The sequence below is a fragment of the Osmia bicornis genome, chromosome 10 (assembly GCF_907164935.1).
Source record: "Osmia bicornis bicornis chromosome 10, iOsmBic2.1, whole genome shotgun sequence".
Classification (NCBI taxonomy): Eukaryota; Metazoa; Arthropoda; class Insecta; order Hymenoptera; family Megachilidae; genus Osmia; species Osmia bicornis.
Window position 1 is genome coordinate 8956495 of NC_060225.1, and position 23791 is coordinate 8980285.

General features: G+C 40.5%; 5 protein-coding genes across 10 annotated transcripts; 2 read left to right on the forward strand and 3 right to left on the reverse strand.

Moving 5' to 3' along the window:
- The first annotated feature begins 358 nt into the window (after positions 1 to 358).
- Positions 359 to 1901, forward strand: LOC114876355. The gene is made up of 3 exons (XM_029187735.2): positions 359 to 962; positions 1033 to 1266; positions 1328 to 1901. The coding sequence occupies exons 1-3, from the start codon at positions 458 to 460 to the stop codon at positions 1753 to 1755; spliced, it is 1167 nt and encodes a 388-aa protein (XP_029043568.2). The 5' UTR covers positions 359 to 457; the 3' UTR covers positions 1756 to 1901.
- Positions 1902 to 2213: 312 nt separating this feature from the next.
- LOC114876354 (E3 ubiquitin-protein ligase parkin) lies at positions 2214 to 4598 on the forward strand. The gene is made up of 8 exons (XM_029187734.2): positions 2214 to 2548; positions 2645 to 2846; positions 2968 to 3328; positions 3404 to 3605; positions 3685 to 3843; positions 3919 to 4041; positions 4107 to 4191; positions 4268 to 4598. Exons 1-8 carry the CDS (start codon positions 2291 to 2293, stop codon positions 4375 to 4377), a joined length of 1500 nt encoding a protein of 499 aa, XP_029043567.1. The 5' UTR covers positions 2214 to 2290; the 3' UTR covers positions 4378 to 4598.
- Positions 4599 to 4868: 270 nt separating this feature from the next.
- On the reverse strand, positions 4869 to 8334 carry LOC114876353 (T-box transcription factor T). 2 transcript variants are annotated; one of them, XM_029187732.2, is made up of 6 exons: positions 8023 to 8334; positions 6946 to 7041; positions 6550 to 6793; positions 6317 to 6470; positions 6055 to 6246; positions 4869 to 5907 (listed from the first exon to the last, which is right to left on the reverse strand). In XM_029187732.2, the coding sequence occupies exons 1-6, from the start codon at positions 8331 to 8333 to the stop codon at positions 5132 to 5134; spliced, it is 1773 nt and encodes a 590-aa protein (XP_029043565.1). In that variant the 5' UTR covers position 8334; the 3' UTR covers positions 4869 to 5131. The 2 variants fall into 2 exon arrangements, with proteins under 2 accessions (XP_029043565.1, XP_029043561.1); XM_029187728.2 differs by having other exon boundaries at positions 4869 to 5955.
- Positions 8335 to 10800: 2466 nt separating this feature from the next.
- LOC114876357 lies at positions 10801 to 12993 on the reverse strand. Of its 2 annotated transcripts, XR_003789376.2 has the most exons (4): positions 12905 to 12993; positions 11720 to 11917; positions 10939 to 11632; positions 10801 to 10881 (listed from the first exon to the last, which is right to left on the reverse strand). XR_003789376.2 is itself a non-coding variant. In XM_029187737.2 (3 exons), the coding sequence occupies exons 1-3, from the start codon at positions 12908 to 12910 to the stop codon at positions 11336 to 11338; spliced, it is 501 nt and encodes a 166-aa protein (XP_029043570.1). In that variant the 5' UTR covers positions 12911 to 12993; the 3' UTR covers positions 10929 to 11335. The 2 variants fall into 2 exon arrangements, 1 of the variants encoding a protein (XP_029043570.1); XM_029187737.2 differs by lacking the exon at positions 10801 to 10881 and having other exon boundaries at positions 10929 to 11632.
- On the reverse strand, positions 11939 to 23783 carry LOC114876351. Of its 4 annotated transcripts, none has more exons than XR_006829729.1 (9): positions 23705 to 23783; positions 23022 to 23466; positions 22840 to 22937; positions 17286 to 17842; positions 17086 to 17224; positions 16830 to 17008; positions 16618 to 16755; positions 12909 to 16555; positions 11939 to 12426 (listed from the first exon to the last, which is right to left on the reverse strand). XR_006829729.1 is itself a non-coding variant. In XM_029187726.2 (8 exons), the coding sequence occupies exons 1-8, from the start codon at positions 23742 to 23744 to the stop codon at positions 16091 to 16093; spliced, it is 2061 nt and encodes a 686-aa protein (XP_029043559.1). In that variant the 5' UTR covers positions 23745 to 23783; the 3' UTR covers positions 11939 to 16090. The 4 variants fall into 4 exon arrangements, 2 of the variants coding, with proteins under 2 accessions (XP_029043559.1, XP_029043560.1); XR_006829728.1 differs by having other exon boundaries at positions 11939 to 12204; positions 12322 to 16555; XM_029187726.2 differs by having other exon boundaries at positions 11939 to 16555.
- Positions 23784 to 23791: the final 8 nt, after the last annotated feature.

A 23791-nucleotide genomic window follows, 5' to 3' on the forward strand; every position in this document is an offset into this window, starting at 1 on the left:
AAATCAAAATTTATAATAACAATTAGAAAAATGTAATATAATTGAAATAAAACACCACTTATGTGAAAATATTTCTATTTTCAATCTTCTTTTTTCTCGAAATATGATCGACGCCAATTCGATGCATTGATTGATTAACCTTCCAAGAATTAACGCGATAATATCGTAAATGGCCTGACTCGAGATGAGTTATTTTAAAAATCACGATCTACTTCCGCGTTCATCCTCGTTTCCTATTAACAGTATATGTTAAAAAGAATATATAAATATTAATTTCTCTCATGATTGCCCCTTATATGAAATATACAGTTCTGTTTACACCACTGATATTTACATACACGAGAACTAATTCCACACGGTTTAAATTCACGTTTACAAAATCAAAGTCAAAGTTAAAGTCGAAGGCTTTCGCTAATCGTCAGTAGTTACGAATAATACCATCAAGTAAGATATCAGGATGTCTTCCTCTGATAAATCCCAATGCAATCAGAAACGAAAAAGATATTTAAGTAGCACACCTATGCTACAGAAAAAGTCTCGTGAACTCAGTATAAGCGAGTCCACTATCGAATCAAATTCATCGTCTAATACTAAAGGAACAAGTGGAAATATAATACAAAGAATTATAAAGAGAAAGAAGGAAACAAAAAGAAAGGCGCGAAAGGAAAAACCGAAACAAAGGGCGAAAAGGAAATCTGATAGCGATTGGGAAACATGTGTTTCCTGTTCTCCGAACGACGTTCTGTTTAAAGACATAGAATCTCCGGAACGTCTTCGAGAAGCTCCATGCTGGATCGAGGAACGTTCGGAATCACCAATTTTAGGATCTAAAAAACGGCTGGTCCGAAGTCCAGGAAAGATCACCTTTGAGGAGAAAGAGCCATTTTCTTCGAAGGAGCTGCCCCGTCTTCATGTATCATGGGATGATACTGATGATGACGAGGGAGCGTTATTAACTCTAAGTAAATAATTCAATTTCATTAGATAGTTGATTTTCAGATATATTACGTTTTGATTTAATTTAAATTTTAGGAAAAGAAAATATAATTAGAACGTACCCAGGAATAAGGGACAAGAAACAGTCCAAGAAACCTGTAACTATTGACAAAAGCAAGCGATGGTTGGTAGATCTGACGATTCCAACTATTTCCAGCGATCTACTCTGGGATGATTTTGTAAAAAACAATGAAAACGTTCGCAAATACTTGGCTGCATGTTCGAAATCCGAACAAAAATCGTCTAAAGAAAAGAGTATAAAAGAAACATGTAAGTGATCATTTATTAAACAATAAATAAATAATGAATATAATATTCGTGATTTACTTAGGTTTAGGTTCCACAATTCCGAAGGGCATGGACGTCGTACAAGGGCGTTGGGATAAATCCTCACAAAAATGGATTCCAGGAGATGATATATATAAGTTTCCTCTGCGGGAAGATTCTGGGATAAGAATGGGTTTGAATGAATACCTTCAACGATACAAAGCTGCAAATAAGGGAGACAGATGTATTAAAAGGATAAATACAATTCGTAACTTAGTTTCTAACGAAATATCAGATGAAACTACTGAACCTATCGCGACATCTAGTAATATGAATAGAATAACTGAACAGGCTACCGATGTTACGGTAACTGTCGATAAGGGGCAAAAAATAATTAGAAAATTAAAACCACCATTGGTACAATTATTAACTACCGTGAGATACAAGAAAATCAAAAGTGGTTGGAAAAGAATTAAGATAAAAAATTCTTAAATATTGAAATATCTTGAATAATATTCAATATCTTTAAATGTTGAATATCAACGGTTTACTTTTGTATGTACTTTGTATATATTTTTTACTTACTCTCGTCGGTAGTATTTATGTATGTAAAATTAAATCTCTGTCGATATTTTAAATTTCTTTATTTACCCCAGCACATACGTTTCCAAAATTGTACCAAAGATGGCGTCGAGGGACATTTCCCCTTTTTTATCCAACGAAAACAGATCACAAATGCGACACAAAGTCTCATGAGATAAAACATCTATTTTATACCCCGTTTGTGGTATAACATATAATGTTTCATCACGTTTAATGAAGATGAATGATTATTAAATTTCTTTCAGATTCCTAGTTGTTCCACCGCAACCATTTGAACGATATTTACATACTATTTTATTTTTAGATTATGTACTGAATTGAAATAAATCTTGTATTCCAAAAAATTAACCTCGACACTGTAGCATTCTCTATCTCTTTCTTGCTTAAAAAGTCATCAAAATAAACGACGTTCGAATTAATCAGTATGAGTTTCTTTTTTGACTTCATACGGAACGTGTTTCTAACGATGTTGCAATTAATTTGGTTCAGTAAACGAAAAGTAACAAATTCACTGAGTATATTTGTCAAAACAAATACTGGAAGCACAATTGCTGTCGATTTAGATCCAAAATGGGATATAAAAAACGTGAAACAGTTAATAGCATCAGAAATGGGGATATCACCTGAAGACATAAAAATAATATTTGCAGGTAAAGAACTGCATAATTCAACGATAATAGAGGTAAGCTTACATGTATCATAAGTCAATTTCGTTGACAGTCTATAGTTTTGAAACAGAAAATTGTTTACATATAATAACCTCACTTGATTATTTTAGGAATGTGATTTGGGTCAACAAAGTATCTTACATGCAATTCGAACTCCGCCACAAAGACTTAATAAAAGCAAAGACACGAGTACCATTGAAGAATCTTCAGAATTATCTGAGTCAAATGAAAGCGGTGGAAAGCCAATGAATGAAACTCTTACTGATTTACCTTTTGACGAATCAGACACGCAAGAAAATTCATCCATGGAAGGTAGAATAATCCTAGCCATTTAAAGGATAAACCCAAATGGTTGAAGTGAATATTCATTAACCATAGTTCTTGAAATACTGAAGATAGCTGGAGTTTTATCAACATTTTCTTATGTTTATAGAGCAACAAGAGAACAGAGCACATTTCTTTGTATTTTGTTCCTCGCCTTGTAAAGCTGTCACAGTTGGAAAATTAAGGGTGAAATGTGCAACTTGCAACAGCGGAGCTGTTACAGTAGACAGAGATCCTCAATGCTGGCCAGATGTATTACAACCTAGAAGGATAACAGTTCACTGTGAAAATGATTTTTGTCCAGCACCTACATCTATTTCTAATGATACAGAATGTCAAGTTTTGTATGCAAGATTCTATTTTAAATGTGCAAAACATGTTAGCCTAGGGGAAAAGGATGAAGCAGTTCCCCTTTATCTCATAAAACCTAACTTAAGGAAGATACCTTGTCTTGCTTGTACAGATGTGAGGTGATTAACATACAGATTAAAAATAATACAAATAGTAAGAAATAGCAAGATTTTCATACAGAGTTACCTTTATAGAGATATGGTATTAGTCTTTCCATGCGAGGCAGGCCATGTAACATGCCTTGATTGCTTTAGAGATTATTGCTCGGTTCGTTTAAGGGAACGTCAATTTCAGTTTGATGAAACTAAAGGGTATTATACTTTGCCATGTCCAGCTGGATGCCCAGATTCTTTTATCCCTGAAGTCCACCATTTTCATCTCCTAACTCCAGAACAGGTATTTTATGGAGAATAAATGAACTTTGAAGAATGAAGAAAATTTAAATGTTAACAAACAGTATATGTATCTCATGCAGTATGAACAGTATCAAAGGTTTAGTACCGAAGAATACGTCTTACGCGCTGGTGGACTTCTTTGTCCAAGACCAGATTGTGGCATGGGTATTATACCATCATCTCCAGATGATGGTATTAATGACGAATGTAGAAGAATTCAATGTATCGGTGGTTGTGGGGTAATTATATGCATAAAATATTTTGCAGGATGAATATTAAGAATCTAAATATTAATTGTACGTTGTCGGTTTCAGTATGTCTTCTGCAGGAGATGTTTACAAGGATTTCATGTAGGGGAATGTGAATTGCCGCCATCCGAGTCCTCCAATGCAGTACACAAATCTGGATATTCAGTTGACCCGCAAAGAGCTAAAGATGTACGTAGATTAGATCTTTTAATTGAGCATTAGTTCAAGAGTTTATTCAATTTTATTATATTCAGGCAAAATGGGACGAAGCTAGTAAGAAAACTATACAAATTTCAACCAAACCATGCCCGAAATGCAGGACACCAACAGAGAGAGATGGTATCCTATTACACTGAACAGTTTGTTTAATGTTCAACAAAATTATATCGTAAAATTTATAAAAATATTGTTTCAGGAGGATGTATGCACATGGTTTGCACCCGAGCAGGATGTGGTTATCATTGGTGTTGGGTATGTCAGACTCAGTGGACAAGAGATTGCATGGGCAATCATTGGTTCGGTTAATATAATATTATTAATTTGTATGAATGTATAGGAAAAAAAGAAATCTCAATAATTTTCATTATCAAGTAAATGTTAGTCAACTTACGATATTATCTGAAAAGGAGTGATATGGGAACTGGACATTTCCTAAAATGAAAAATAACATTTTAATAATCTTATTTTCAGTGTACCATTGTAATTGTATAAATGATGAATTTATTAAAATTTTTTGTTTTTGTAAATCTTCGCTACGATTTGATTAAATTATTTACCGTATATATATGCATGTACAGTTACAAATTTATGTTTGTATATAAACTTTAGAAAGTTCTTACCAACAAAATGTGAAAGTGCCTTTACTGCTTTCTATGTAAAAAAGCTGAATAAATTATCGTACATCTTCCATGAACAAATCGTTGCAACATTTCATTGTACGTACTCCTTTTAATTTTCGAGGAAGGTGAAACGATGTTTGCACGTTTAGCATGTTTTATTTCAATGATTAGATTATTCTTAATACATATCATCTAAAAAATATTAAGACACGATCTTGGGACGGATTTAATCTGAGAAATTCACGTACGTATATTGCCAAAATATTTCATTATCAATTTATCAATTATTCATCTTAATTACTCCCCCACGTATCGTTTCTATTGCACTCAAGTGGGTACTGCAACTCGATATGCAATCACCTAACTATGAAGATAAAATGTATATAAATCAAGTATCATCTCTATACCTTAAACAAAACCAATTGAATAACATACTTCAATCAAATTGCCGTAGTTTGGGGGGCAGGCGGTGGTGTCAACGGCGTCCAAGCAGTCGTTTGATGATCGTTACCCGCAATATCCGAGTCCTGTCGATGATGTCTATCAATGACCGTAGTCATATATCTTCTATTCTCATCATTTTGCACATCGTTCAATGTATCCGCATTTTGATCAGAATAACTAACGGTGATATGATGATCCTTCGAAGGAGCGTCGTACTCGACGCTAACGGGAGATACCGTTCCAGTCTGTTGAATCGGTTGCAGATGCAACATCTGAGAGTGATGATGTTGAGGATGACGATCAGGAGTGGTCGATTGAACAGGCGAAGCGTGGTACTCGTGAACGTATTCGTCGACCGGAGGAACTGTATCCGTGCCATTTGGATGCAAGGAATGATGCAGCCCCGTGTGCGGGACCGACGTGTACGATGACATCTGATGATGCAAATGTAAATTTAAATTCAAGTAAGATTGTTGCTGTTGCTGTTGCTGTTCCGAGAGAGCTGTAGGATGGATCCAAGCCGAGGTGTCGGTGCAGTGAGCGTGCTCTTGAGGAACAGAAGATAAATTAGAGGGTACGTATAGAGTACATCCTGTGGCGGTGGTCGGGGACGAGGTACCGACGACACCTCTGCTGAACACCGAGTGCGACGACGAGGTTGGCGACGGCGACGGTGAGCTCGGCCATTCTTGGGAAGGCGGTAAACAAGCTGGATTCAAGTTTTGCAAGGATTCTGGACTTCGCGGCGACCATCCTGGCGTTGCTACGTACGCTGTGGAATGCAAGAGTTGTACTGAACTGTATGGATCCGCGCATTCTTCTGTAATAATCATTTCAAACATCGAGCTGACCGTTTTCTCCAAGGTAAGAAAAATTCGCAAGAAAAACTCGATGCTACGAATTCACCTGAACAACTTACCATCTTGAATGTATTTATGTCTCAGTGTATACGGGGTTGATCTACAGGTATTCCTGTGGCCAGCTGTTGAAACGGTGCAGGGATTAGAGAGATGATTATTCACCGTCACCGATGCCTGATTTTGGGCAGCCGCTATGGCGGTGTTGTATTCGTATCCCATTGTAGCTTGTGGCAAAAACCAAGCCCCAGTGTCTACAAATAATATTTCATTGAATCATCTATCTAATTGAAGGAATATCAAGTAAAATAAACGTCGACTCACATTGAGGATACGTCTGCGGATCAGCGGGTCTCTCCTTAGCGTCTAGGAAGGCTTTAGCGAAAGGATTGTATTTAATCTTCAAATTTGTGACTTCTTCGTTCTGGTAAGCTGTCACTGCTATGAATTGTGTCTCGGGATAACGGTAAGTGAGCACCTTAGGCATACATTCATAAATTAAAATACTTCGATCTCTGTTTCTTTCATTTCTTACAATATTAACGCAACATTTATACCGTTCTCTGTTCCACAGCATCGACCCGAACGAGATGAACACGAGGCTCGTATTTGTGCAACGAGTTCAACATAATCTGCCCGTTTCCGTTTGATTTATTCGTCAACTTCACTTTGGCGAACGACACTGCTTCCTTCATCCAATGGGAACCGAAATTTGGGCTCTCCGGGTGTATGTAAATCGGATTTGGAGGCGCTACCTCTGCTTTCCCGCCTGGTACCCATTCACCGTTCACGTATTTCCATCTGCAAAATGTCCAGTGATGTTACATAAATTCAATTGCGTCAGTTCGACGTCATCGTTACCGTTAAAAATAACGTTCTAACGAGTTTAGAATCTTTTTTAACGAGCGTCGAACGTCCTTGCGCGCCGTACCGGGTGATAGATAGAAATTTACCTGTGCGGATCCACCTGGACGAATTCCAGAAGAAGGGTGTACATTGCCTTCGGTTCCAGACCTCGCGCGACTACTTTGACAACCGGGAACATTCGTCTGAAAACAAAAAGGAGAAAAGGAGAATGAACGACTATCTTGATCTGAATCGAACTTTGATGGTACCAGCTACCAGAGGATAGTTCTTTCAGATGATAACGAAACTCGCGGCCCAGAAGGAACGGAAATTGTATAAACACTAATGAAAGTAACACCGAAGGCGGCGAACAGCAGAGAGAATCGAGCCGGTGGTAATAAAATTTTACGATGCTCACGAAATCCCGCGTAAAACGTTCTCTCCCGGTTGAGATGGTACCTGCGGACAGTTTGCCTGCTGATGAAGAACGCGGTCGACAAACCGTAATCCTTTTTGATAATATAGCAAAAAGTAGTCGGTCAGAATACAATCTAGCGAATGTCTTTTGATCCGCCGCCGTTTTTCATTACATTCTTTTTCTTTACTTTGTTTGTATTATTACTTTATAATTACTAACTAGATTCATTTCAATGTAATATTCTGTAGCGACTACGTTCTTCGTTCGAATCGATACAGAGAAGTGATTAAAAAAAAAAAGTGATCGATCAGATTGATATAACATTGACGTGAAATGATCGTGGAAAGATTACTATTTACTTTTTTCGTGGCAAACGGAATATTCATTCGAGTGAATCATCTAAATTCTCGTAACGTTTTGCAACAATCTTCTTTTTTTTTCCATTCCGCACACTCGCTTTTTTTCCTTCTCCTCCGCACGATGTATATGAACTATTATTTTTACCTTCTGCCTTGTTCGCACCCACGCTCTAATTAATACATTTTTACGCGCGACGGAGAGCCATCTTTACTTTGGATCTTTCTATGAGACGATCCTTCGACTCGCTACGTTACTATTTTAAACGTGCAAATGATTCAGCCGTTTATCGTTCGCGCTTAATAGATTAATGATTTCCTCTTAGACGATAATTATTCAACTTGTACAAATCGGTGTAGAAAGATTCTTTGAAATAAATTTGAGAGGAGTCGGTAATATTGATTCTCACCTTCCGTTTTTTGTAACAATCATTTCATTGGTGAGACACTGAAACTTGGTCCATAGATCTCTATCCTCGAGCGACAACGAGAGAGGTAATCCTTGATTCCCGCTGACCGTCATAGCACCAGGGAGACTCTGTCCAGATACCACCATCCTATCCTCGTTCTGTTCCTCGCGATCTTCTTCAGGAGTTCCACGATTCTGTCTGCCGAGTCTGCTACGATCTCTCTCGCGATCCTCGTGCACTTCTCTCTCGCGTTCCCTTTCGCAACAGGATGATCGTGCTGGAGAACCAGGGGTAGCTGGTGCCGGCTGCATTTTCCTTCTCCACCGAATTCTCCTCTTGATCCTTCCCTCCGAGTTACGAGACTCGGAAGAGATAACAGCAGTTCCTTTAGATATCTTCCTTCGATCGATAATTCGTTCGATCTCGTTCACCAATGATTCTCGGAAGGAAATGAAAACAACGGTCGCAGGTGTTCTTTGTTCGTACTCCTCCGGATTGATTCCCTCATTCGAGCAACGTGTTACCGACGGAAACGTATGGTAGCAGAAGAAATAGGAAGCAACAGGGATACTTCCGCTTGATACCGTTCGATCGAGAATTACCGATTCTCAAGGATGAAGAAAAATGCGGTGGCGGAAAGGGAGGCGACGAGGCGATCGAAAAAAGATAGGAGTATTCCTTTTGCGAAGACTATGCGAGTCCCTATGAGTCGCGTGGTCGTGCTCGTAACACTTGGGCGCGATATTTCACACTAGTCGGCGAACGACGAGGCCGAAGACTGACTGGCTGACATATCTTCGTCTCTGTTCGACGTCTTTCTTCTCCTCTGTTCCACCAGGATGGTATCCTCGGTGAACCGTCCAATCGATGCCTGTACACGGTTCTCCTGTTCCTTGCACGCTAATTAAACTGTAAATTAGGAAAAGTCCGGGGGCAGCATGGCGGCCGTCAGGCCTCGGAAACGGCACTCCACTATTGGCCGGCGATCACCGCTCTCGGCCAAAGCGATCCCACTGGCGGTTGGATTGTTTTTTCGTGGACAGAGGACAACGGTCGCCGCCTTTGCGCCGCTTCTTCGACCAATCCATGCACGGTACCATTTTACGATTCCACGTCGGTTGGTCGATCCTTTGGAAAGCACGAGGTCCGCCAGTCCGCCCACGCGACAGTCGCGAGTCGTCTTCGCTTGGTACGCGCGCTTCTATCTCCTCGAGCACAACGTTCGCCCTTTTCTTTTTTTTTCCTCTCTTTCTTCACCGCGGCTTTTAACATTTGTTTGCTCGTTCGTACGCTCATTGAACGATCATCGCCGCTAGAACGACAGTTTGTAACTTTTTTTCACGGAAGTGCGGCCGGTAGGAAGAGAGTCCTTTATATGAAAATAAAAATCGCTTCGATCGAGATTTCTTTGCCAAGTTCGCGAGTGTACTCTGATGTTGTGCGCTTCGGAAACTCAAAGGGATGCACGGAGAAGGTGTGCAGTGGCTGGTAATTACTTTTCATGCTGGTTAAAATAAGAGGATCGTGTACCAAAGTGACTGTGTTAGCAACAATGTTTCTATATCATTCTCATCAACGATCCTCTGATTATCTTTGAAGTTAAAACACCCTTGGCAATTCACCCTCTACGCGCAACAATGTTTCCAAGGTTTCGAGCATCGGATAAACTATGGTCGCGGACGGAACAGTTAACCGTTCGACGAACAGACAGACAGGCAGACTGACCATTTCGAGTCAAATGACAAAAATCAACAGCAAGTTACGTCCGACTGGCCGATGTATCGCGAGTAGATATTTGAGCAGGACCGTTTCTTGTTTGCCATCGCGCGCGGTTTTGGCTGGTAAAGTAACCATTCAGCCCTGACAGATATTTGTGCTAGTAATTTTGTTGAGGGAAAAGTCGCGATATCGCCGCTGCTCAGCCACGAACGTGTAACGGGCTCTGATCTTTGTTAAACGAACCTGTACAACATCGATGCCGATACATCATTTGTTCGACAGTTTTATGTGCAGTTCAGTTATTAGCGAAACCTTAACATGTATTACATATGGAAAGTATTCAGAGTGGGAACACGGAGGAACCGTTCGCAGGATCCTCCATGTTCAAAATTAATAACTGAACTGAACACAATGAAAATTAATAGAAACTCAATTAATAGTCTTAATAATCTAAATGGAGCTTGAAGGGTATTCCAAGATGTTCCTCCTCCTTTTCTTCTTCTGAAGTTATACCAATTCAAGTTCTTCAAAAAAGCGACTTTCAATGTTTCCTAAAATATCATATGACGTGGTTAGACATTACTCAAGATTAATTAGACATTACTTCAAGATTAATAACTAAACTGCACGCAATGAAAATTAATAGAAACTCAATTAATAGTCTTAATAATCTAAATGGAGCTTGAAGGGTATTCCAATATATTCTTCCTCCTTTTCTTCTTCTTCTCCTTCTTCTTCCAAAGTTATATCAATTCAAGTTCTTCTAAAAAGCGACTTTCAATGTTTCCTAAAATATCATATGACGTGGTTAGACATTACTAATTCCTATTTATAATATTTTTATGGATTTATTGGGACCGGCTAATTAAACAGAGAAATAGTAATCGACAGGTTGCATGGGGTACGCTTGCGATTCTACGTCCCGGACGCATCAACGGTGGCGAGGGCAATAAAAAGAACCTTTACCTCGAAAAGAAAAAAAAGAAACCAATGCAACGTTCACCGGTTACACGACTCGTTTACGATACGGATATCCCATCCGTCACTACCTGCCAGTTAGGTAGCTCACCTGACGGATTGGGAGGTCCACGACGATGTTCCTTTATCGCGTTTGAAGAACGCCGCCTTCTCCTGGCTCATCTGTAATAAACATCCAGAATTACAATCGCTGTGATAAACCATCACCGTCGGACGAACCTTTGTTCCTTTATTTACAAATTGCATTCTACCCGCTGCATTCTTACACAGAAACGGAAGCGATTAATTCCATTTATTAACAGTCGGCATACCTCGACACGGTTCGCCTTGTATTTTCAAATATTTCCTTTTCTTTTCTTCTGTCTTTATGCAGTGAACAAATTAACCCTTTAACTTTATCAAACGCGTTGCAAACTTAGATAAGTAGATACTTTCATTTGAACATATATTTTTTAAATGTACCGAAATCATGTACAAAACGTGTTGGAAAAAATTCTTATGACAACGAGATCCATCGAAGGATTATGAAATTAATTATAATTATTCGAGTAACTTATTCGCTATATTCCTACGTAGTTTTAAAGTATATTAAACAATCTTCTTGCAATTTCATTTATCAAACATCTCCCTCCTGCTTCGACGACTTCGGGGAATCGTCCTGTTCGACTTTCACAGTCGCCGGCTTGCAAGCTTCTTTATCAATATTATCGTACAAGGTACCAGGGATATTGCTTCGATTACTACTGCTAGGTGTACCGATCAATATGTATTTTTCATCGTTTCGTTCGTTTGCGAATGATTCGTAATTATCCCTGGAACGCACCACTTCCGACGGATGGGTCATCAAGTTCTTCTGACAGAACCATTCTTTCTCCCTTGCGTGATGGGAACAGTCCAAAAAAGCCGTGCAATTCTAAGAATTTATATTAATTTATATTTTTATACGTTTAACGCAGAGGATGATTATACCAAGGAAGAAGAGGAATCTCTTATCTCTTACCACAACGTTGTCAGAAATTCTGGATACTCCACATCTGGATTGAGCAGTGAACCAGCAGCAATCGTCGGGTATGATTCTTGACAAAATCTCACCGTTTTCTGCGATCCTGTGAATGGCTGTCGAGGCTCCAAGGATTCCGCAGGATCTCGGTGAGAAAGGAAAGATAACTGGTGTGGAGAGGTAAGCCTTCGGGTGTAACTGAAGAAAATAAGACAAAACTTCATTGTATCTCCTTTGTTTTCTCTTCCTCTCTTTACTGTCGCATAGACATCCGTTTATTCTTCTTTAAACATTACTCTTTTTTTTTTTTCTTTCTTTCTTTAATTTCCTCTCATGGAGTGTCGTTAAAGGGTTACGATCCATCAAACCGGTAACGTGTACAATACAAAGTGACCTCAAACGATCAATATACATTGTCAATATTATTGAACGTCTGAAGGAACAGATTGACGTACCGTCGTTGTTTAAAATATTGATGATGTGGTCTGATGAAAAATAAAATATTTGTAGTATTCACAAAATATTGACAATAAATATAATGATGACTGTACAAAGTTTCCTTTGATTAGACACAAAGTACTGTCAATAAATATTCAACGTACCAGGCTAATGCAGTTTGTTAATAAATATTGACAGCATTGACAATATGTACCGATCGTATGAGGGCTCCTTTGAACATGAATTTAAGCTCAATGATACAGTGGAACCTGAATGAACAACAGAAAATTAATTAAATAACTGAGAAAACAAAGTAACACCAACAGGTTGCAAATGGACGTATATAATACAAGCAGGCTGTAATTAGAGATTAGGTGAGGTTCTACTGTACCCATATTTCAATGTACACGACGTATGAATGAAAACATGTTTGATCTTTAACTTCTGCCTGCGTTAACTCTATCAATTTTCCTTCCTTGTCTAATTTATCAATTAAACAGTTCAGTTATAGATGTAAAACCGTGTGCAATTTAGGTTTCTCAAAAAGAAGTTTTGAGTTCTCCCAATATCAAAGGTGATGGGACTTTCACCCTTAGCCAAAGAAAGCCTATATTGCACTCGAATTTTAGAGATTATGATATAAATACAATGAATCTTTGAAAATTGATAGAGTTAAAGCTGTCGCGAAATAGACATTTGATGGAATTCGATAGAATAACACGAGCCTTTGTTAAGGACTTTTCTCACCAACATTGGCACTTGTAGGATTAAAAGATGTACAATGGTTCGTAATCGTTTCTCGTTTCTATACACTTCGGCTTCCTAAACGCGTTTACTAACGATTAGAGTGAATAGATTGCTAATAATTAGACAGAAAGTCGTTACGAGTTATCAATATGTTATAAGTTTCCTGTCATTCGACATCGTTCCTTACTTCATCTTTTTTCCCCCATTATCGTTTCTGATTCGCACACTTTTACAACTATATCTCTACACTTAATATCGTTGCCGATAATGAAACGTAGATTACGGTTTACGGTTAATCGTTAGAGACGTGGTTAATTTCTATGTTACAATCCGTATTCGCCAACGCGACAGATCAATAAAGTAACAAAATTATTAAAATTTCAAGTAATTAACGGATCGCTAAAATCTCCTTATAGGATTCGAGTTTTACGAGACGAAACTGGCATGATTATAATTCAAGAGAATGTCTTGTTCGTTGCTTTAATTTTTGGATCATCCAGGAAACATTTTAAACAAATGGTACAATTAATTATTCAAACTTTCAATGAAATTTCAGTAGAACCTACTGAATTTGGATTTCTTCAACTATTCCCTTTCCAATGTTTTTCAATTATCTAACAAATTAAATCTATTTGTGCTCTTATACAGAATTCAAAGATTAAAGCAACGAATCGTTCTAAAATTTCTTATCAAGTTTCTATCACAACTCGTCATTCGTGACGTCGCGACGATATCCAGCATTTTCACGCTTGTTAAATACTATAACTACATTGTTTAATGTTAAAACAAATCACAGCATTTACATCATTTCATACTTCCCGGACGTTCGTTCATCCAAGAGAAAGAAAAAAAGGTCGAACTGCTCCTAATGTATCCGTTATAAACTTTTATCTCCTCTCTACTTGAACAACGATCTTCAACGATTCAAGTTGACCGTCTGCTCGACGAAACTTACCATTTTTATTCTTATTAAAACACGCGACGTTCCTCGTGAGAGGAACATTTTATTTTTTAACATGAATCGTTTCTTGCTCGAGCAAACAGTACGCGATTGAGTTCTTTTCATACCCGATAATAATACGTGGGACGTAAGCGCGACGGTGAACGCGAAATAAAAGCTTTTCTTTCACAATTTGGTCCCATTATAGGTACAGGGTAGCTGGCACGAATTATGTCAAGTCGATGTACCGATAGATCGCTCGATAAGTCACAGGTGCCTGCACGGGATTCAGAACTCGATGAAAGAGAATTAAAAAAGAAAATAGTATCTAACTCTTTACGCTATCGTTAATTAAAATTTAGAGAACCATTCTTGAAATACCTAAGAATTATCCTATGTAATTTTAATAAAATCTACTAAATGGAATCCCTAAATTATCACACAATTTAATATTCTACCATCGTCGCGTTAATCGAACGATTCTAAAAAACATTTGTCGCTATTTTAAAAGGTCCCAAAGTTTCTGTAAATATATTATTAAATATACGTTAAAATGGGTATATAAAAAATCCAAATTCTTCCTTTGAGATTCCATTAAAGCTACGAATCTTACTGTCTACGGTCTTAATTGATAAATCCTTCTTTTTCCTCTTGATTTTTTTCTAACCGATTCTCTTTTTTTCCCCCATCAATTTACGATATTTTGAAAAGATTCTCAATCTCTTTGCACGTTTCAAAGGTAAACGAGTTCTGAATGCGAAATAACAAAAACCATGCATTCCCTTTAACAAACATAGAAGAGCAAAAGTGTTCGTCGGTTTCTCGACTTTCTACGTTCGCTGTTGTTATGTCCACTTTTATTTATACGTTTCTCCGCGCGGCAATACGTGTCGCCTAAATATTCTACTAAATAACTTATGTACTTCTTCGTCGCGCGTTTCCTTTCTTTCATTATACATTATAAATAATTACAATATATATACAGGGTGGGGTACGCAATTATTTCAGATGATAACTCCTTTCTTAACGCATTTATGAAAAAGTGCCAAAGGAGAAAGATAAATGGTTTGAAGAGCGGTACATCGGTAGACCTTTAGATTTTTTTAAGTGCAAACAATGCACGTGCAATTAACAATTTTTTAAACATATTTTTTTTACACAGATCGATTCTCCTGTTAATTCAGCGTAAGGAGTTATTATCTGAAACAGTTGCGTAGCCCACTCTGTATGTATACTTCTTTAAATATATATTTAATATATTCATATAATTCGTCGCTGATACACCAGTTTCGTGTATCATCGACGATATTTAACAACTTGTTGGAAGGTGTCGATATAGATACGTTTATCGACACATTTTGATTATACTTTTTGACAAAGTCCGAGCAACCCACAAATTATTTCAATATATTCTGTAAGAGAAAAAATATACCGACGGATGAGATCTTCATTTTTGTTCATTTGCAAGTATTTACATAGTAATTTTCTTTGAAATTATTTTAGTTAATCGATGTTTTTAATTCATGTGGATTGCTCGAATTAACGTTTGACGTACGAGACCCGCGAATATCGTGCTGTTTTTTGATTTCATTTTGATTCGAGCAGAAATTTCGAAGACCTCTGATATTTCCACAGTCCTATTGAAGGCACAATCTCGGCAAAACATACGTGGTTTGCCGGGACGTTTCGTACGCCATTCGCCATCTCCGATCGTTCGAAATCCGTGAAATGATTTTTGTACAAAAATTGCTGTTACTTCGTTTAGAAAATAAAACGAATCAACGGAAAATTCGTTAACTATGATTACTCAGATATTCAACAAAGATGCTCTCGTCAAGTAGAAAATATTCTCGGATCGTTCGAAGTCGGAGGGAATAATTTAATCCTAAAGACAAGTGGACGAAATTCACGTCCTTATCGCATCATTAATCTCTTTCGCAGGCTATTCGTTTCTATAAAATAAAAATTCTATAAACGATCGTTACAGTCTTCGATAAGAAAAAAGTATACTCTAAAAGAGATTGCAATTATTAACCAGCAGCGAAGGCTGTAATCGTGTCTAAAAAGTCCAAGCAGCATTGTAACTTTATCAAAGTTCAAATACCGATAATTTATACAAGATACATTATCGGCACATCTTCTGACCTTCGATAAAGTTAAGCACGATATTAATTCTTACTTTTAACACAACCTTCCTTGTTTAACAGTCTGAAACTTTAGTCCTGGAAAGGATTAACGATCCGTGTTTAAATTTCGCTACCTATGGCGCCTACGTGAGGGCTGTGCCAACGAGGGGTGCTCGGTTGTCCGCAGTACATGCCGATCGAGGTGGTGGCGACTAGCTCGTTGTTCGTATCGTCCAAGCTTGCCTCTTCGCTGTCCTCGGCGTCGGCTTCGAAAGTCCTCGCGGTCGTCGTTGCGGTTGCGGTTGCGCTCGTATCACGCGTCGCGCTGCTGACTGCGGCTCCGTTTACCTCTGACATACGATCTGTACTTACGCTGCTACTATCCGTGTCTGCCACTTCCACGTTTCCGCCGCTCTCGCCGACCATGTTCACGAAGAACTCCGATCGTGAAAACCTGCCGATCTCCGTCGATCCGAACGCCTGATGAAAGCCGGGCAACGGTTTGCTAACAGTCTTCTTCTTCGGCTCGAATCTCTCGGCGGACCGACGAGATTCCCGTTCCTTTTCGCGGGTCGCGTTAGATTCCTGATCGTGTAACAACCGTTCAACATCGCGCCGATGCGAATTTAAAAAGCAAATTGTCTTACCGTCGCTAGGCTGTCCATGGACATTCCATTGTTGATGCCGTTCGGCTCCCACCTGGGTCCTTCGTCCTCGCGACGGATCCTCGTCGTGGACGCGGAATCCATCATAGAATCGACCGACGATTCGAGCAATCTCGGCATCTGAAGAAAGAATATATTCCCGGTTAATGTTTCCCGTTCTTTCTGGCGAGAAGAATCGACGAACGACAAGAGACCTGATGCTGAGGAGGCGAATAGGACGCCCGTATGCTCTCTACGTTAAGTTTATTGGTATTGTAATTTAACCGTGCCGTTTCCTCGGGAAATTCGCAGTGTCTACCGGGTAGACGGTCCCGCAGCAACACGGTGTGTCGTGGTCCACGGACTCCAATGTTTCTGGGCATAGGTGGACCATCTATGAAATCACAATTAATATCCCTAATGAGCCTGTGTCTTCCAGATCCGGTTGAAATATCAATTAAAGAAACTCACGGGGTAGGACACCGGTGTGACAGAACTGATTCCACGGTCCGTGTTCATGGGAGCCGATGCTCTGAACGTTCGGATGAATGATACCGGTCATTTGTGAAGGATGAGGCGTTCTGGGATGCTGATGACCACCTCCACCGTTCTACAATTGTAAAAAGAAATCAATGAATGTTTTTATTATTTTTAAGAAGAATATCTCTCACCTGATAGGGATGCCATTTCTGGCCGTCGGTAAATTCGGAATAGTCCCCGATATTTTCCTGACGACGCAGCTGCTCCCGTTCACGGTTCACGTCGCTGAAATCAACGGGGTATCCGTTGTTGGAGAACGCGGCGGCACCGCATTCCGCGGCCGAAGCGGTGGCCACACCGGCCGCAGCTTGATTTCTCATCGCGTCCTTGCATTTGTCGGGTGCACGCTGGTGCATCGCGCCCATAACTTGAAGTCTTTCGATCGGATCGCCAACGTTGCCATACCAATCGTTCATTCGCGGCGAGTGAATCGCTTTCGTTCTGGACGTCGACTGGAACCAGGGTTCCGCGACTCGATCCGACTCCACCGTCGAATTGATCGGCAAACCAGCCGCTGACACGCATCCGAAACGGTGCTGATGATCCAAGAACGTCGTAGAGTTGACCGGTCCTGAGATTACCCCAGCTCTCGCGATCGCGCTCTGCAAGATCGATCGTCGGGACAGCTCGCGATTCTGTTCGCGCATCGCCTTCCGCAGCCTCGCCTCTTTCGGGTTGTACACGTAATCTGCGGAACAGGTAAAAACGGTTGAAAGATTCTATTGGCTATGATAAGAAATGTAAATGCGCGGTATAAGAGTCGAGAACCTAATTGAATTGAACAGAATATAAAATTTGGATTTTTGTGAATTAATATAAATCCATTAGAAATTGAAGAAATTTCTAAGGTACCTAAACGAATAAATATAAAATTACTGATTGCAGTTTCCACGCACGCGCGTTAGATCTTCCTTTATCCACCTTGGTATATTATAAAGTTTCAACTGAATCATTCTCTAGTAAACTTGGAATAAAATGATAAATTTATAATAGAACATCTGCTCGAAGAATTTCTGAAGCATTTACGATATCTACCTGTGGGATAGGCAGGTGGTATCGCCCCGTTGTAACGCGCGCTAGTTTCGATCGCGGTGGAGATCGGAGGCGGTTCGTATCCGGCGTACTCGGTGTTCGCGTTATCGTAGCAAAAGTAGTGTTGCTGTTGATAAAAATGACCCCCTCCCGTGTAAGCCTCAACGTAGTTACAGCAGTCCATCTTTGCGAGGAAAGACACAAAGGTTCCCTTATCGCGACGCAAAGAACGATTCGCTCGGTTTTTATCAGTCACGTTCGCGGGAAAAAAGCGAGTAAACTACTCGTCGAATCTTCGAGTGTCTTTTTCTTTAAATGAAATTGGCCCCTTCTTCGATTCTCTTCCTTTCTTCTCTCTATTGTTTTATCGAACACGTCACAGAATTTAGTTTACGTGGGAAGACCACGTAAGAGGAGGAGGGTGTCGTATCGGGAGGCGTTCGATCGGCCTCCTGCATTCCGTCGGGAAGACCCAGTGTTAGTCCCGTCGTGCGCGGCGTCATCGTCATCCCCGCAGACGTTATCCTCGTCCTCTTCGTCATCGTTTACCCGTCCGTTGAATCGCAAGAGACTCGAAGCAGCCTACTAACTACGGGTCCGTTGATCGCGTCTCGAGAATCGGACGACGAGTCGATACGAAAGTGGATACGGTTCGACGTGTCGGACGAGCCGCCGCGTCATGGTAACTGCACCGGGCGCAAGATCGATGCTCGAAGCTTTTTCTCTTCTTTCAACACCTGCCGCTCTCGTTTTTTTCTCTTCTAATCCGTTCGGCCGCCACGCATCGCGAAAATGTTCCTACGCTTGGGAATCGATACCAACTGTTTGCTTCTGTGTTCGTTGTTGATCGACTAAAGAAACCCTTTCTTCCTTCTTCTTCTTCTTTTATTTTTAATTTATAGTTCCATCTGTGATTTAATTTAAAAAGTATCCTCTTGTATTCAAACACAATTACTCATTGTTTACTTTCCTGCAATTTCACAAATGCAACATTCTGCAATTTAGTCCAGTTCATAAACCTCGTTCACTAAAACGCTTAATTTCCAATGCAAAGTAGTATTAAATCCACTGATTGTTCCTTGCGTTTATGCACCAGAATCGGTTCACTCTGGAAGAAATATCGAATCACTGGGATGATGTTCGTATCGCATTCAATTTCCCTGGTCGAAGATGTATATCGTGATCGTCACCCTCTGCTTGACACCCTGATCACGCTCCGCTCTCGGTCCGTCTCGACTCCGGCTATTTACTCGGGCGCCTCGTGCGCGCATCCAGCGACCTATTTACGCGAGCGTCTCTCGCTCTCTGATAGCGATGCCCGTCTGGAAGAGGCGCGCGTGGCCGCAAGCGGGAACGGCAGGCCGCGCACGGGAGACCCGCGTTCCTCCCTCGCGGTGCACTTGGGTCGCACTGATTTCGCCAAGCGGCAGCACCGTGCACGTCGACGAATTTACGTGCGTTTCGTCATCGACGAATCCGACGGTAAGGCACGAGGGAGGAGGGTGGGTTCACCGAGGAGGGTGGGAATTTCCCCACCCTGAATCGAGCACGAGGAAGCGAGAGTTCCGCTTCTCCGTCTCGCTGCGCCAAGTATAAAAGAACCCCTTTGTCGCCTATCGATTCCTCGTTGCTTCCTTCTTGATCCTCCAAAGAGGATCCCTCTTCGAATTGAACATGTTTTTGTTTGGGAGGGGGAGGCCGATCGTGCCGCCGCGTTACTCTTCCTACCGTACTCTCATCGATTAGCCGCAGTTCGAACTCGGACACCTTTAAATGGATCGTTTCGGCTGCGATAATCCAGCGGTTCGTCAAATTGCGTCTCTTCGTTTCTGCTGGAAATTTCATTCTTTATTAATCGTCGAGCATTTTTAATTGATTTAATGCGACAAACCTGTTGTTTACATTCGGAACTTTCTATGATTGCACCAACTTTCTTCGGCTTTAAAGCCTGCAATTAGGAAATGAAATCATAAACCATAGTTGACATTGTTTAAAAATAGATGCTCGTCTGTTGGAATCGTTGAAAACTTCTCTTTGCATACACGTGTTCCATAGATAGTACTTATGTCAAGGGTATAAGTTAAAGGAATTTCTTGCGTACACGTAATCGTCTACGGTTGTGTAGCATTAAAAGGGTTAAAAGTCTGATGCATCGTATAAAGCAGCGATACGATTCTAAGCTACCACTCCGAAGAGTAGAATCCGCGTGACGTTCGCAGACGCGAAGCGCGTCGATGTGGTCGGCTTTTCCTCGAGGCTCGAGCATCGCGTTGATGCGATAGCGGATCGATGACCGGCGATCGTTACAGAGAGCAGAGAAATAGAGGGAGTGACTCCTCCCCCGCGTATCTTCGGCACTACGTGCCTGCTGGATGCACCAGCCTCGACATTTTGACGGCTTCCCTTGGCGCGACCGTGCGTCACCCCTCTTTTTCCCTCGTCACGCGTGCGATGCAGTCGCGCAGATGCACGCGAATCCCGTTCCGCGCGTTCGAGAACGCTCGCGCAGAGGCATATCGACACTTTCCGGCGATCTTAATTGACCACCTCGGCTTGCTCGAGCCGACCAAACCCGTGCAATCGCACGGCTATCGTTTAGCGGGGAATTTACCCCGGATCTTTGCACCCCTTTCGAACTTTTAGCTGGATATCACCGTCGTTGAAACGTTTATTTCCCAATCCTCCACTTCTTATCACGGCTTCTTATCTGATAAGAAAAATGTAACGGATGAATGAAAATAAATTATTGTACCTTCTTCGTCCGAAAAGTTTGCTTCGATACAAATAATATTCCTCTTTCGCTTTGAAATGTTTCATTTGAAGTTGCGCTTTCTATTACCCTTCCGTTTGGGAACACTTTGCGTAGAATTGATGCACTTGAAACAAACGCAAAAGTTGAATCCAGTTTGTGGATATTGTTATATCGTTCCCTGTCAAGGTCAGTGTATGAATGATGTAATTATTTTCAATTGCACCGTTGTTCCTTTGATACTCCTAATTGCACTTCCCCTCTAACAGCTGCGTTCTGAGTCGTTATTCATCCGCTCCGCTCACTTTCCATTTCAAACTTTCAATTCTAACTTTGTCAGTCAACGTTCCATGATTATGACCATTTCATTATGTACTTCTGAAAACTTGAAAATTTTGTGAAATTCATCTTCAACAGGAGTAGATTGTTTTTAACGTAGATCGTTAAGACTTTGACGTCGATAAGATTGATAAATTCATCCCTTAATTTCATCCCCGGGTACATGGTAATAGGAAAGCGAATGCGATTATGTTAAGAGCGGGATAGATATTGGCTCGGACGATCGATCCGTCTAATATGCAATTACTATTTGCGCTCGGTGTATCGGTTCATCTACGGCATTCATGGATTATTCCCCATTAATTACAACAATTATAATACTTGAACACGCTCGATACTCGTATTCTCTACGAAATCGATCTAACGTCACTCAATTCGTTTAATCGAAACAAGATCCATCGGACCATGAAAAGCGGATCAAACCGGAGAATGGATTGCGTTTACACGATTTCAATTTGAAACAATTTAGAGTTGGATATATAAAGTCAAGCTCCAACCACCGTGTGATTTCTGTTTTTAATTTGACAAAGTTAATTCGGATCCATTGATGCAAACATATTACAACTTCCAGACGGTAACGGACTAATCAAGTTACAATTGTCTCTCGGCAAACGAAACTTCGTTTAATCCTCCACCCTGTCAATGATTTAATCCCTGTACTTCTCGCGTTTCTTTTTTTTTTTTTTTCTTTCTTTCATGCTCGTCCTGAATTCCGTGATTAACCAATGGAAGGGATCGACGAGCGATCGGAGAGGAGGGGAAGTTAAAATGCGATTATAGCTCGTCGATTTGCGGGTGGAACGGGCAGAGCGATACGAGTTTTGCGGGTCGAGGTACAGGGCACAGGGTGGCAAGCGGAGAAATATTCTCGGGTGAGTGACGGGGAACGGCGCGGGTGGGAACAGTAGAGACCGGAGGTATTGATTGCGACGCGACTCTAGGAACCTGCCCGATACACGACCGCGCTCCTACCTACCTACCTACTACCTACACCCACCGACAAGCGCGATTATTCCTCACATATCCCGCGTTGCTGAGCATTCACGCGACTAAATGTCCTTCACGGGGTTACGAGCACCCGGACCCGATTGCATAAAATTCATACAACTCCTTAGCCTCCTTCGCATCGATCATCGTTCAATTGATTCAACTATCCGCTGTTCAAAACAATTATAAATAATCACCTGGTACACCTGGATAGCTCGCTGTTCTATCCGACGTGCTGCACAGACAAATAAAAAAAGTTAAAAAAAAATAATTAAAAAATAAGGATACCTATTTGCAAATTCATAAACAATTAAAGAAACATAGAAACTGATAATAAACTTTATCCCTGAATGGTGACGTTCTTAAGTAGCACGTAGAACGATTGAAATAACTCCCGTCATGACTTAGTATATCATGCTATCCCCTTTTTTGTGTTTACGGGGATACAACAGGCTATCGTGTACCTACCGAACACTCGCCACGAACGTTCTGTCGCATCGGTAAACTTCAACGAGCCGCTACAAACGCGAAAACGAGGTCATATCGGTTTGAAGAGAGCCTATAGGCATAGAACGTACCGGGATACTTCCTCTTGTGCTCTGCGTCCACTTCCCGGGCCAGTGCAAAGTATTTTTCCTTCACGTCTTTTGCCATGTTCTTCCAAAGTATACCTAATCTGAATGTAAAAATATACATGTAAAATAAATAAAATAAATTAAAGGTAATGAATTTATGTTAATGAAATAAAAAATGAACTAGCCTAACGCTGATATCCTTATTGGACTCTCGAGGATTCTCAGCGGCTAATTTCTTGCGCCATTCGTTCGCGAAGAGCATAAAGGCGTTCGCTGGTCTCGGGATTTTCCGTTTAACTCCGCTTGAATCAGCAATCCTGCCGTCAATGCATAGAAATGCTGGAAATCCTTCTGGACGTGTCTGCGATCGACCGAGTTGCTGCAGTACCAAGATTTTCTCCTCCTCGCCTTTTTCTCGATTATTGCAAATCTGCCTCGCTTCCACTCGAATCTTCTTCCTTGACACGTTCTCCTTATCACTTTCCAAATCCTGATTGTTCGTCGCTAAGGAAACCTTGAACGTTGCTTCTTTACGTTCCTCTTTTTGGGAATTTTTAACGAGCTGATCCGGGGACGAATCGTTCTCATGATCAGAGGGATGCTTCTCGTTAACTTCTGCCTTGATTGCAGCTAGAAAATTAATATGCATTTCATCACTTGAAAATGTTCAGAAATATTCAGAATATTTAAAAAATCATATCAGTAAATTAATTGGAAAAAATTGTAAAGGAGAAATTTCGATTCAGCAAATCAGTTGATAACTCAAAGTACCGTAATATTCCAAGTTACGTAACAGTACATTATTCTGACACATCAGCAAAAATTGTAGCAACAATAATGACGAAGAATCAAAGATTTCTTATGTTACCTTTGTGCACGAGATTTAAAATCATTTCAGAAGCATCCATGGAAAAGTATCGTTTCGAACAACCAATAAACAACCTATTAAATCTTC